Source organism: Hypanus sabinus, chromosome 5, assembly GCF_030144855.1.
Source record: "Hypanus sabinus isolate sHypSab1 chromosome 5, sHypSab1.hap1, whole genome shotgun sequence".
Classification (NCBI taxonomy): Eukaryota; Metazoa; Chordata; class Chondrichthyes; order Myliobatiformes; family Dasyatidae; genus Hypanus; species Hypanus sabinus.
This window is the reverse complement of record NC_082710.1, coordinates 46,726,369-46,739,940: the sequence shown is the minus strand read 5'-3', so window position 1 is coordinate 46,739,940 and position 13,572 is coordinate 46,726,369. Positions and strand designations below refer to the sequence as shown.

Sequence of the window (13,572 nt, the reverse complement as noted above, 5' to 3'; positions counted from 1 at the left end):
GTAAATTTGGGACACTATGCCACTTAAACAGGACAGGTGACTGTTGCCAAACAGGTTCACACTAGTGTCAGTCACAAGAACTTGTGTGGCTGTTAGACACTACACCATGCTTAGAGCAAATAGTTTTTAAATAGTGTCATTTGTATGTGTTCAAAAAGCAGAGATTTTTGCCACTGATGGATGGTGAGAAATAAGTAGTAAGACAACTCAGATTTGTTTTGCTCATCGAGGTTTCAGGCACTCAGACTTGGAGATGCTAGAAATGGCCGGGGGTGAAAACAAAACAATATCACTACTTTAGCAAGTAGGAACTATGAATAATTTGAAGGTATCATCAATCAACTTGAATGTTACAATGAAAAGGAATATTTGGAGGATACCATCATCAAAAAATTGTATGAAGGCAGTCCATTATCTGCATTAGGTGTCTGCTCAAATTTCGTCCATTGACAGTCAATCAAAAGAGCACGGTAACATGTTGGTTGTCCATCATACCCAATGATCACAGTGACACTTGTGTATGAGAGCTTTCAAAGTGGAAAAGCCATTGCACAGGACAGTTCCACTCTCTTAGCTTTGGACGTCCATGTCCAGTGATACAAGTAGTCATCACAAACTGGGCTCTTCCTTGTTTGAAGTGGATGACCCTGACTTCTTCTGTGCCTTCTTATGCCCTTCACTCTCCATGAAGCATTGCAGAACCACCTTCTCGGCCATTGGATCTCACTGTTGTTCTCATCCGTCCAATCTGCCAGAACTGCCTTCACATGCTAGGACAGGTATGTCCCTTTTCCATCGGGATATGAGGTCTGACAGGTACCGTCAGCTGGTTTAGCCCACCTGTTGAAGCAGTGTCCTAGGGTATGGCCGCTGTCGCTTGGAGACGCAGATGAGAGCTGAATATCTGGTGGACACCAATGATGAGTGCGTTGCCTCAGAAGGGACATGACAAGCCGCTTCACCAGAGGTGCTACCCCTCCCTCAACACCTCATATATGACATCATGCACCGGATGAATTCCTCCATTGATAAATATTAGGAACTAATACACATTTTATAGTACTGTAATAACATTGATAGTGTTCTAATTTGTTCTGCATTTAATTTAAGTACCTTTTTAATACCTTTTTAACTATTTCCATGAAACTTCCACTAATTGGGGCAGCTGCTTAATTGAGCCAAAATCTTGATCTGTTCCAACTAACTGGAATCTACTGTATTCCCAAGATAAAACATTGCCTAAATAGCTGTTCGCAAATATAACTTTATCTACTGCAAATATTATTTAAGTCTGGAGCTTTGATAAAATTTTTAGTTTCATTGACAAAGCTTTTTTAAAACAAAAGAGCTACTTTTAAATATTTAGTAGGTACTTGTAAATTATAAATAAATGACATTTAGTTCAAATTTAATAAATCATTGTTTAGCTCATTATTGGCACAATTCCTCTATAATATATAAAGGGTTAGTGTCTGCCTAGCACAATGGAATCACAGTCTTTTCTTATCCTTGAAAGTGGCTGCATTGCATGACTCAGAGGAAAGTCATAAATTGCTGATTCTAGTATTTTATGCAAGACTAGTAATAACTTTTTTAACATTGTTTAATTCATTTTTTAATTTAAAAGTTCTGGAAAATAGAAGCACAATTCTATATAGAACCAAGCTGAAATACTACATTTTATAGCCCTTCATTTCAAAATTTAAAGTAAATTGATTATCAAAGTACATATACATCACCATATACAAACCTGAAATTAATTTTCTTGTGGACGTACACAGTAAATCTGAAAGGAACAATAAAATCGATGAAAGATTGCACCGAACAGGATGGACAAACAATGAACTGCAAAAGACAACATACTGTGCAAATACAAAAGAAAAAACTAGTACATAAATAAGCAATAAATATTGAGAAGATGAGATGAAGAGTCTTTGAAAGTGAGTCCATAGGTTGTAGGAACATTTTGGTGATGGGGTAAGTTGAACATCCCCTCTGGTTCAAGATCCTGATGGTCGAAGGGTTACAACTGTTCCTCAACCTGGTAGTGTGGGTCCTGAGGCTCCTGTACCTTCTTCCTGATGGCAATGCAAAAAGAGTGCATGACCTGGATGGTGAGGTCCTTGATAATGGGTGCAGCTTTCCAGCGGCAACACTCTGAGTAGATACATATGTAGATTTTCCATGCAAGGGCATTGGTGCTTCCATACCAGGCCATGATGCAACCAGTCAATATACTCACCACCACAAATCTACAGAAGTCCGTCAAATTTTTAGATGTCATGACAAATCTTCACAAACTTCTAAGGAAGTAGAAGCCCTGCCGTGCTTTCTTCGTAATGACATTTATGTGCTGATAACACTGAAGAATTTAAAGTTGCTGACCCTCTCCACCTCTGATCCCTTTATGAGGACTGGCTCATGGAGTTTCCTCCTTCTGAAGTCAATAATCAGCTCCTTGGTCTTGCTGACATTGAGTGAGATGAGTTCTCCAATTCCTTCAAAGGAAGATGCTTATGATCAGGCAAACTGATTCTGAGCAAAAATCAAACTGTAGGAGGAACTCAGGAGAGTAGACTATCTCCTTTCCTCTAAAGATACAGCTGCAATTCACCTGGCAATTTGTTTATTGCTTTAAACAATAGCATCTGCAGTCCTTGTATCCCAGTCTTCAGTATTAGGTGGAAGAAACGTGTCATATTGCACAAGGAATATACAGAGTCGTAGAGCCACAGAGCCATGCAGAGTAGAAACCAGCACTTTGGATCAGCATGTCCATGGCTAGCCATCAAGTAGCCACCCGTAGAAATTCCATTTACCAGCAGCTGGTTTGTAGCTTTTATGTCTTGGTGAGTCAATGCACATCTAGATATTTCTTAAATGTTGCGAGAGTGACTGCCTCCACCATTCCATTAAACAGTTGTTCCAGAATGCAATTAGCATTTGGGTGAAAAATTCTTCCTCAAATTCCTTCTATTTCCCTACTCTAAACATAAGATCTTGTTTTATACACCTCTGCCCTAGATTAATATCTACCTGGCCTGTACCATTGATAATATTGAATACCTCTGTCCTGTCATGCCCCCCCCACCCCACACCCAGCCTCCTCGAGTCAAGGAAAACAACCCAGATTAGCCATTCTCCCCTCATAACTGAAAAACTTCCTGTGTGACATCATGGTGCATCTCAGTTGCACCCACTCAAGCAGAATCACATCCTTCCTACAAGGTGACAACCAAAACTGCATGCTGTACTCCAGCTGTGGCCGAAATAATGCTTTACAAAGTCTGTTCCATAACCTACAAACAAGCTGGATGAACTCAGCAGGTCGGGCAGCATCTGTTGAAATGCGCCCGACCTGCTGAGTTCATCCAGTTTGTTTGTACATGTTGATTTGACCACAGCATCTGCAGTGTATTTTGTGTTTATTGTCCCATAACCTCCCTGCTCGCGTTCTATGCCCCAAATTAACCGTGTTTATCCAGTTTGTATCACTGCACCATATTATTATTCTGCATTCCCTACCTGAAAACCCTAAAGTAAGGCAGCACCATAACTTAACAGAAAATGTATAAAGTGCATTCTCCAACCTTATGCAATTTTGCTGTTGAACATATTTTTAAATAGCTTCTACTTATTTTAAGTGGTTGAACTATGCATGTGTATTAAAAGGTTTCAATTTCAAGCATGTATGTCCTATGATTTTGCAACATCTCTGAATCCATAATAAAAGGATTTGATCTGCCAGACACCAAATATTAAAACATTGGAAAGTTACTATAAAAAGAAAACATTAGTTTCTATTTGATTATCCACACATTCACAGTTAGAAGAAGATGAAAAAGATCAACCTGGCCATTTATTACCCTGAAACCATTAATTAGATCATGGAAGCCATGCTTTTCCTTCATATACTTTTGCAATACAGCTCTAGAAAACCGTAAGCCACTCAATACTCTATTCATTGCTTGCCAATAAGGTAACACACAACAAACAAATTGTATTCTTTACTAGACTTACTGTGTGTCTCAGAGATATATGCCCAGTTGTTGCTGAGCAGGGCATTGTATTGTTCTGATGTAATCCGATAGCCTTGCCAATTCAGATTTTGAATTTAAGCAACTTGAATTACTGTGTGTCCGTTTGCCTGGTTTCTTGTCTGTGTAGTTTGTTTAAATACTTAGATCATCCTAATGTTCAAAAAGCATCCAATATTTTGTGGTGAAAACAAGCCCAAGGTGTCAGCTGGAACAAGTAGAGAATCATGGTCAAAGAAGAAGCAGCAGAGAAAAACGACCCTTTGGCCCATCAACTCCATGCTGGTTTTCTTTAATCCTATATTAATCCATTTTAGCATATACACTCCACATTCTCAACAACTCTCCTTGGATCCTACCATCCTTCCACACACCAGGGGCAAATTACAGTGACTATTTTGTCGTACGACGCACGGTTTTGCTATTAGAAGGAATCTAGTCCACCCATGCAGTTACAGGGAGAATGTTCAGACTCCGCACAGCCAGCCCCTCAGGTTAGGATTTAACCCAAAACTCTCTCCAGCACAATGAAGCAGTTACTCTGCTCACTACCCCACTGCACTGCCAGAATTATCAAATGGCCAAACAGTTTGGAGAAGAAACCAGCATGGATACTATAGAGAGAGTCCAGAGGAGATTTACAAGGATGTAGCCTGGACCCTGCAGCATGCCTTATGACAACAGGTTGAGTGAACTCGGCCTTTGCTCCTTGGAGCGATGGAGGATGAGAGGTGACCTGATAGAGGTGCATAAGATGATGAGAGGCATTGATCGTGTGGATAGTCAGAGGCTTTTTCCCATGGCTGAAATGGGGCATAGTTTTAAGGTGCTTGGAAGTAGGTACAAGGGGGAATGTGAGAGGTTAAGTTTTTCACACAGAGAATCGTGGGTGCATGGAATGCACTGCCAGTGACAGTGGTAGAGGTGAATACAATAGGGTCTTTTAAGAGACTCTTAGATAGGTACATGGATCTTAGAAAAATAGAGTGCTATGCGGTAGGGAAACTCTAGGCAGCTTCTAGAATAGATTACGTGGTTGGCACAACATTGTGGGCCGAAGGGCCTGTAATGTGCTCTAGATTTCGATGTTCTATGTTCAATAGATTTAATCATGCAGCCATTTCCTAATCATATCCCTTTCTTCATAAAAACATTTAAAAGTCAAGTATCTATGGGTTCGTGTTAGACTTCTGCAGTGTTGGAACTTATGGCTTGGTAGCTTTCACCTTAACAGGTTTTTCCATTTCATCTGAGCTTTGTTGGAGATGCAGAAAGGGCTCATTTGATAGAAGGCATGATCAGAAGCCAAATCAAATTCTACTTTTCATGGTTTACTTAAGTATATCGTTATCTAATGATTTACAGGAGATTTCTTATCGTTCAATTGAAATCAAATGCAAAAACAAAAAGGTGCTCTCAGACAGATGAAAAAGTTGTAAAGACAGAACTTAAACTCAATGTTCCCTCTAATTTGTAATGATCAGTGTGCGCAAAAATCTTGTGCTGTGCAATTTTTTTTTGCAGTGACAATAACGTGCTCACTGAATAATTTCTTCAATAAAAACAGTATAAGTATGCTGGTTCTAAAATCTGCAGACTAATTATCACAAACTCCACGTTGTCAACACTGTTCACATCAGAAACTGGAATAAGAAATGTGATTGTGTACGATTGTGAAATATGCTTAACATGCCAGTGACAACCTTCTTCTAGCACAGTTTAAATTCTTTTGCGTACCAATAGCAAAATATCTGTGTGCATGCACACCTTAGAGGGAACATTGCTTAAGATCAAGTGTGGGAAAAATACTTGTGCTTATACAGTAATACCATAACTGTCCATTAACTATTAAAATTGGAAATAACTAACCATATAGGTTAAAAGAAATTCTGAGGCATATTAATTCATCACCAACCTAAGTATATTTTGAACACTACATGGCAGGGTACTTTATGTATTCATAAGAGCTTGTAACTCATTGATTCAATAGGTACATTTAATGTCAGAGAAATGTATACAATACACATCCTGAAATTATTTTTCTTCGCAAACATCCACAAAAACAGAGGAGTGCCCCAAAGAATGAATGACAGTTAAATGTTAGAACCTCAAAGCCCCCCCCAGCTCCCCCTCCCACACACAAGCAGCAGCAAAGCGACGACCCCCTCCTCCACCAGCAAAAAAAAGCATCAGCACCCCCCACCTAGCACTCAAGCGTGCAGCAAAGCCTCAATAGACACAGACTTGCAGTACCCCAAAGGCTACTCGTTCACCCAGTATTCAACATACCACAGGCTCTCTCTCTCCCTAATAAGAGTAAAAGAGGTGTCCCCATTTCCATTACTCTTCCCATTACTATGGAAATATCTTTTTTTAATGTTTTGCATTATTACAGTTTTATATCATATTGTGGTTTTGTTATATTGCATCTACTGTACATATGCAAAATGGAATTCTACAACATGTTTAAGGATTAGGATTTTATCTACATGAGCAGGAGATTAGTTGAGAAGGTTGAGTAGGTCTTCCTCTTAGCTGGAAGGATGATGTCAATGACAGTATCAACAAATGAGGTGAGGCAGGGAAATAGGTAAGGTTATAAAGTGGGATGACCCTCAGATTACAGAGCAGGAGTTTGTCAGTTAAAGTTTCACATTGATAAAATCACTGTTCAACTAGTTATGTTGCACATTCAGATGATATTCATGTGTTGCCCTTGTTTCCTGCTGAATTTTATCTTGCAAGGTACAAATTGATCATTTTTGAGAAACAAGGACAGACAAGTTCTCCCAAAGTGTAGATTTTATGTTTGGGTGACATAAAGCTGATGTGATATTCATGTGGGATTTTATTTATGGGCTGGATCGAGACAAATCAGCAGTCCTAGTGTAGAAGATAAACTCATACAAAATCTGAAAGATGGTTTCCTGTATCAACATATTAAAAAGCTGTTGAGGGATCAGGTTTTTTAGATCTAGCAGTATGAAAACAAGAAGTGTTAATTAAATGTCATTCAGTAAAAGGTGATCGTATTTAATAATCAGTAGTGATTTAGTTCAATGCAAGATCAAGATCTTAAAAGAAAGGAGTTAATGGCCTTTATTGCAAGAGGATGCAAGCTCCAAAGTAGAGTTAGTTCTGCAATTGTACTGTGCCCAGGTAAAATGCATCTGGAATATTATGAAATAGTCTGGATTTCCTACAACAGGCACAACGTACTTGTAATAGAAAGGGTACAGATTGATTCTTGGTAGTATCCTATGAGGCAGAGTAACACTGTATTCCTTTGAATATATAATATTCAAAAATAATCACTACAAAACAAATTATCTTGCTATTGGATAATGAGGTGGATTTTCAAAGCTTGCAGGGAGATTTATGCCGGTTAGAAGAATGGGCTGAACGTTGGCAGATGGAGTTTAATGCTGAGAAGTGTGAGGTTCTACATTTTGGCAGGAATAATCCAAATAGAACATACAGAGTAAATGGTAGGGCATTGAGGAATGCAGAGGAACAGAGAGATCTAGGAATAACTGTGCACAGTTCCCTGAAAGTGGAGTCTCATGTGGATAGGGTGGTGAAGAGGGCTTTTGGAACGCTGGCCTTTATAAATCAAAGCATTGAGTACAGAAGTTGGGATGTAATGCTAAAGTTGTACAAGGCATTGGTAAGGCCAAATTTGGAATATTGTGTGCAGTTCTGGTCACAGAATTATAGGAAAGATATCAATAAATTAGAGAGAGTGCAGAGACGATTTACTAGGATGTTACCTGGGTTTCAGCAATTAAGTTACAGAGAAAGGTTGAACAAGTTAGGTCTCTATTCATTGGAGCGTAGAAGGTTGAGGGGGGATTTGATCGAGGTATTTAAAATTTTGAGAGGGATAGATAGAGTTGACGTGAACAGGCTGTTTCCATTGAGAGTAGGGGAGATTCAAACTAGAGGACATGATTTGAGAGTTAGGGGGCAGAAGTTTAAGGGAAACACGAGGGGGTATTTCTTTATCAAAGAGTGATAGCTGTGTGGAATGAGCTTCCTGCAGAAGTAGTAGAGGCCAGTTCAGTTGTGTCATTTAAGGTAAAATTGGATAGGTATATGGACAGGAAAGGAGTGGAGGGTTATGGGCTGAGTGCGGGTAGGTGGGACTAGGTGAGATTAAGGGTTCGGCACAGACTAGGAGGGCCAAGATGGCCTGTTTCCATGCTGTGATTGTTATATGGTTATTCAAAATTATTCATGGGCAGTATTTCCCTTGGCTGAGTGGCCAGAATCAGTAGTTAAAAATCTTGAAAGAATTACCCATTCAAGAGATATCTTCACCCAGATGGTTATGAGTCTGTACCCATGGTAACAGTTCAGTCTCTGAATGCACTCAAGACTAAAACAGGATTTTAAGGGGTTCAACCAGAAATGTGATAGAGAGGTAGATCAGACATGACCCATTTATATGTAATGGACAAATACCAGCTAACAAGTTTTATTAGATAAGTAATAAAAATGACTGTCTTTGTAAAGACAGGAATAGAAAGGTGAGAGTCACGTTCTGAGCTGTGTCTATTTCAATACACAGAGTATTATTGGTGAGGCAGATGAGCATGGATCAACATGTGGAACTATGATATTGTAGTCACTACTAAGAGTTGAGAGGCAGTTAGAGGGGAAGTTAGAAAAAGGAGAGAAGTGGCATTAAAGAGAGAGAGGTGGCATTAGTAGTCAGGGAATATGTCATGGCAGTGCTCACACAGGGCAGACTGGAGGGTGTGTCCACTGAAGATACATGGGTGGAACTGAGGAATAAGGAAGGGATGGGATTAATTCTAGACCACCCAATAGTCAGCAAGATTTAGTGGAGGAAATTTGTAGAGAGAAGGCAGACATCTGCATGAAAAATACGGTTGTAATAGCAGGTGATTTTAATTTTTCACATATTGACTGGGACACCCATGCTGTAAAAAAGATCGGATAGGATAGAGTTTGTCAGGTATGTTTAGGAATATTTCCTCAATCAATATATAGAGGTACCAACTGGAGAGGGGGTGATACTGGATCTCCTATTAGGGAGCGAAACAGTGCAAATGTCAGAGGTGTGTGAAGGAAACACATTTGGAGCTAATGATCATATTTCTATTAGTTTAAGGATAATTATGAAGGATAGGACTAGTCCTTCAGTTGAAATTGTAAATTGGAGAAAGACTGGAAGACCAATCTTCAATGGGCGATAATATCTTTACCTCACTGACGATCAACACTGGCACACCTCAGGGGTATGTGCTTAGCCTGCTGCTCTACTCCCTCTACACCCATGACTATGTGGCTAGGTTTAACTCAAATACCATCAATACATTTGCTGATGATACAACCATTGTTGGTAGAATCTCAGATGGACATGAGTGGGCATGCAGAAGAGAGCAAGATATACCAGCTGGTTGTTTGGTGTCACAGCAACAACCCTGCACTCAATAGGAGAAAGTGAGAAATTTCAAGATGCTGGATGTCGATCTCTGATGATCTAACTTGATCCCAACACTTTGACAGCAGCTATATTTCATTAGGAGTTTGACAAGATTTGGCTTGTCAGCTAATACACTTGAAAACTTTTAGTGGTGTACGATGGAAAGCCTTCTGACAGGCTGCATCACAATCTGGATTTTTTGGGGGAGGGGCACTACTGCAAGGTCCAAAAGAAGCTACATAGATTTGTAAAATTAGTCAGCTCTATTTTGGGTACCAGCCTACATAGTGTCCAAGGCATCTTCAAGGAGAGGTGTCTCAGAAAGACAATGCCCATTCTCAAGGGCCCACATCAGCCAGGATATGCTCTTCTCATTGTCACCATCAAGGATGAAGGCACCAAGTGCACTTGAACTCATGCACTCAGTGATTCAGGAATAGTTCCTTCCCCTCTGCCATTGGCCCCTGCTACAGTCCCATGCTCACTTCTTGTTGACATTGAACCTCTGAACACTTCATAATATGCATACAGCAATTGACTTATTTTTCTTTCTGTATTATCATGTACTGCTTTGAACTGCTACTGCAGCAAAGTGAACATACTTCTCAACTCTGCTGCTGATAATAAACTGATTCTAAAGTGAACTTTTGGGAAATAAATTGAGTATTTACATTGGGATATTATGTTGAATTGGTGAGGCCCAATTTGAAGCATTACTTGCAGCTCCGGTCACAAACTTACAGGAAAGTAAACCATCAGATTGAGCACGCAGAAAACACTTACAAGGATGTTGCTAGGACCTGGGTTACAAAGAAAGCTTGACTAGGTTAGACTTTATTCCCTGGAGTGTAGGGAAATGGAGGGGAGCTTTGCAGGTACACAGAACTGAGGGTAGAGAGAGTAAATGCAGATATGTTCACCCCCCCCCCCCACCCCTTGAGATTGGGGGACTAGAACTAGAGGTCATAAGAATGAAAGGCAAAATGTTTAAGGGAAACAAGATGTTAATTCATTACCAAGGATGATGCAAGTATAGAATTAGCTGTAGTAGATGCAGTCTAAAGTGCAATATTGAGCAGTTTGATTAAGGGCATGGGTGGGTCAGTTGTGGGCAAGGTGCAGGTCAATGGTCTAGGCAGAATAACTTTAACATGGCCTAGATGGGCCAGAGAGCCCATTTGTGGTGCAGTGCTCTGACAATGTGTTCAGAGTTTGCCTGCTTTCCACTAAACAATCCCAAATTAAATTCTATTAATTCTCCAGTGTGGAGAATAGTTACAATACTGTGCTATCCTGGATTTGTTTGGCAATTACACTAAGAAAAGCTGGCATTGTATTCAAATTTTAAATATGCAAACCAGGGCAAAAAAGAATCACAGAACATGCTTAAAGGGCATGATGAGTTCAAAAGAATAGGAATGATACCCAAGTTTCTGGGGAACCAACCAGCAGTGTTCTATTGAGTAGCTCTAGCAAACTTAGTTAAGAGATTCTGCATTTAGTTTTGGGGAAACGTTTATGAAAGATCCTTGTGTCACAACTCTCAAGTACCTAAATGTGTATTGTAGTCAAAAAGGCATTTTTACTGTTGTAACACTTTAAATGGTAAAAGTCAACTCTTACAGAAGCTGTTTGCTTAGTTAAGAGTTTTAACCCATGTTGAACTCCTGACAGTTAATGCAGGTGGGTAATTATTTGATCCAGTTTTATGGGCAAGTAGCACAAATGTTTTTTTAAACACTAACCAGCAATTCTATTAGGAAAAACAGACTGAACACACATGTACTTTTAAGCATTTAATTTGTTACTTTACAAAAAACAAAGTATACTTGTTAAAGATTGCATCAAGTTCAACTGCAAATGATATCTTGGAAGTCCATTGTGGCAGTCAACGTTAACTATTTCACAAGTGCACTTAGCATCAGACAGTCCTACAGTTTAGCCTGATACAAACGTTCATCCTTCAAGATGCATAAACAGAGCTCTACACCATTGGCAGAGATGCACAATATACTCCCACCTCCTTTTCACTGCTCCAGGAGCCAGCTGTTGTGTGCCAGTCCATTTTACCAACCATTTGCAATCACCAGTCCTCATCACTACCTCTGGTTTGATCACCACAGCGTACTGGTCATCACATCGACGAGACGGATGAGTTCACCGGTCATTCTGTAGACCCACCAAGTCACCATTTTTCCCTTAGAGACTTCAAAACACATTACTAGCAACCACCAAAGTCTTTGCAACAACTTTCAACGTTCAGGAAAGGAGATGTTGGGGACCCATTGATTGGTGTAACGGCTCTCTTCACAGAAAACAGCGAGTTTTTCTAAAGCTGGATCTTTCCAGGAGTCTTGGCTTGGATTCTGAATACAACAAAATGTTAAATGGGGTCATAGATCAAAGATATAGTTCAATTACTTAACAGTTCAAAGGTCCAATGCTAAATTTATGCAAAAGGCACTTACAGTGACTAGAATGCAGTGCATGTCTCTAGGCTCCTCATTGTCATCACCGTTACCAACGATCTCGACCAGCCTTTGAATATCGTTCACCCTCACTATGTTGATGTCATTGTCGCAGCAAAATGCCTGAATTAAAGTGAAGTGGATTTGCAGAGCGATGTCACCTTCATCCTGTTCGTCGCTGGCAAGGAGGCAAAGCACTACACTGTCCGGGTCACTGCAAACAAAAAATAATCACGGTTACCAACCAAATCGCTTCCCAAGCACGGTGAATATGACTGCATTTGAGCATGGGCGCAGTGCATTTGGAAGAGGTAGGAAGAACTTACACATTCATGACTTTTGCAGACTCGTAGACTCCAACCGTCAAGCAATGCTGCCGTTGTGCTGAGTTCAGCAACTCCTCCAGGGCTTTGCCAGCAGCTTGCATCCTAAAAATCAGGGAGAGGGGTAGAAAGGTGCGTTAGACTACCGGACAAACTCGCTCCGAGTACCAGCCCCAGGCGAGGGGCTCCGGCCGCCCTCTCCCGTTGCCCCCGGGCTCGCCACCTGCTGAGAGGCGAGCAGCTCCCGACTTTTCAAACGGACCCGGAGCCGCACTGCCAGCCCTCGCGCAGTAACCGACACCGAGCACTCGAGCCGCCGGGCGGAACCCACCCAGCCAACAGCCGCCCCCGTACCTACCCCCTCCTGCACCCAATGCACCTGCCCCGTACCTTTCGGAGCTCTCCACTTGCTGCTCCTCAACTCCGTTGAATTCCTCAAGGGTCATGGTTTTACTCTCTCTTCTTCTTCTTTTTTTGAAAACAAACAGGAGGACGCGAGGCTCGCGATGGAACCGAGACGCCGAGCTGCGGCGGCCGCACCAGCCACGTATAAAGTCCAGAGCCCAGTCGGTGTCGCACGGGCAGACTGGCCGCAGGCTCGCCCGCCGCCCCTCTTATACCGCGCGCTCATTATGCGCGGCCCCCGCGCCCGCTGATTGGCCGAGAGCGCAAGCTCATCACTTATGTAGAACCGTTTCCCCACGTGGGGCAGAATTGGTTTCCAGTTGTTACTGGGGGAAACACTCATGGGTGGAGATTGTTTTTCTTAGAAGAGTAATATATTACTAATTAAGCCGAGAGCCAAGTAGAAAATGGGGTAAAAGGTTGCATGTACAACAGTATTAGATGCGCAGTTGCAAATCGTGTATCTTTCTTATTTGAACCAACTTTCTCTACATTTAAATGAAGATGTGCTACATTTAGCTGCTTGTAATTTTCTCCACATTTTTATTGATAATATAATACAATAACTTGCTACCATTGCAACAGATAGGTGGGGGGGGGGTATGAGCTCTGCTTTTTAGCAAAGAAGTTTCTCTCTCTCTAGGCAGTGCATAGCACACGCTGCTCATTATCATATCTAAAGGGAGCACAATAGAACTTGAAAGCAGTGTTTCTGGCGTGTGGCAACATTACATACCCGGTCCGATGAACCTTTTTTTCCCTCCATTGAAACATTGCTACAGCTGCCACTTCAGTCGGACTGCTGTGTGTGTGGTGTGCGTTTGGGAGGGGGTGGAATGTGGTTACTGGTATAATTGGAGATGCATAGTCCCAATACTTGGGCAAAA

General features: G+C 41.1%; 1 protein-coding gene across 1 annotated transcript; it reads right to left on the bottom strand.

Moving 5' to 3' along the window:
* Window positions 1-11,272: 11,272 nt before the first annotated feature.
* On the bottom strand, window positions 11,273-12,878 carry LOC132393684 (growth arrest and DNA damage-inducible protein GADD45 gamma-like). Its single transcript, XM_059969090.1, has 4 exons — window positions 12,671-12,878; window positions 12,284-12,385; window positions 11,958-12,171; window positions 11,273-11,855 (listed from the first exon to the last, which is right to left on the bottom strand). The coding sequence occupies exons 1-4, from the start codon at window positions 12,724-12,726 to the stop codon at window positions 11,742-11,744; spliced, it is 486 nt and encodes a 161-aa protein (XP_059825073.1). The 5' UTR covers window positions 12,727-12,878; the 3' UTR covers window positions 11,273-11,741.
* Window positions 12,879-13,572: the final 694 nt, after the last annotated feature.

What these genes read in the sequence shown, in the direction of transcription:
- LOC132393684 (XM_059969090.1), bottom strand. Translation starts at nt 12,726, where the DNA reads ATGACCCTTGAGGAATTCAACGGAGTTGAGGAGCAGCAAGTGGAGAGC. An exon ending in CAAGTGGAGAGCTCCGAAAG is followed by an intron (nt 12,386 to 12,670) that starts GTACGGGGCAGG and finishes CCTGATTTTTAG; the next exon opens with GATGCAAGCTGCTGGCAAAG. An exon ending in TGCACTGCATTCTAGTCACT is followed by an intron (nt 11,856 to 11,957) that starts GTAAGTGCCTTT and finishes TGTTGTATTCAG; the next exon opens with AATCCAAGCCAAGACTCCTG.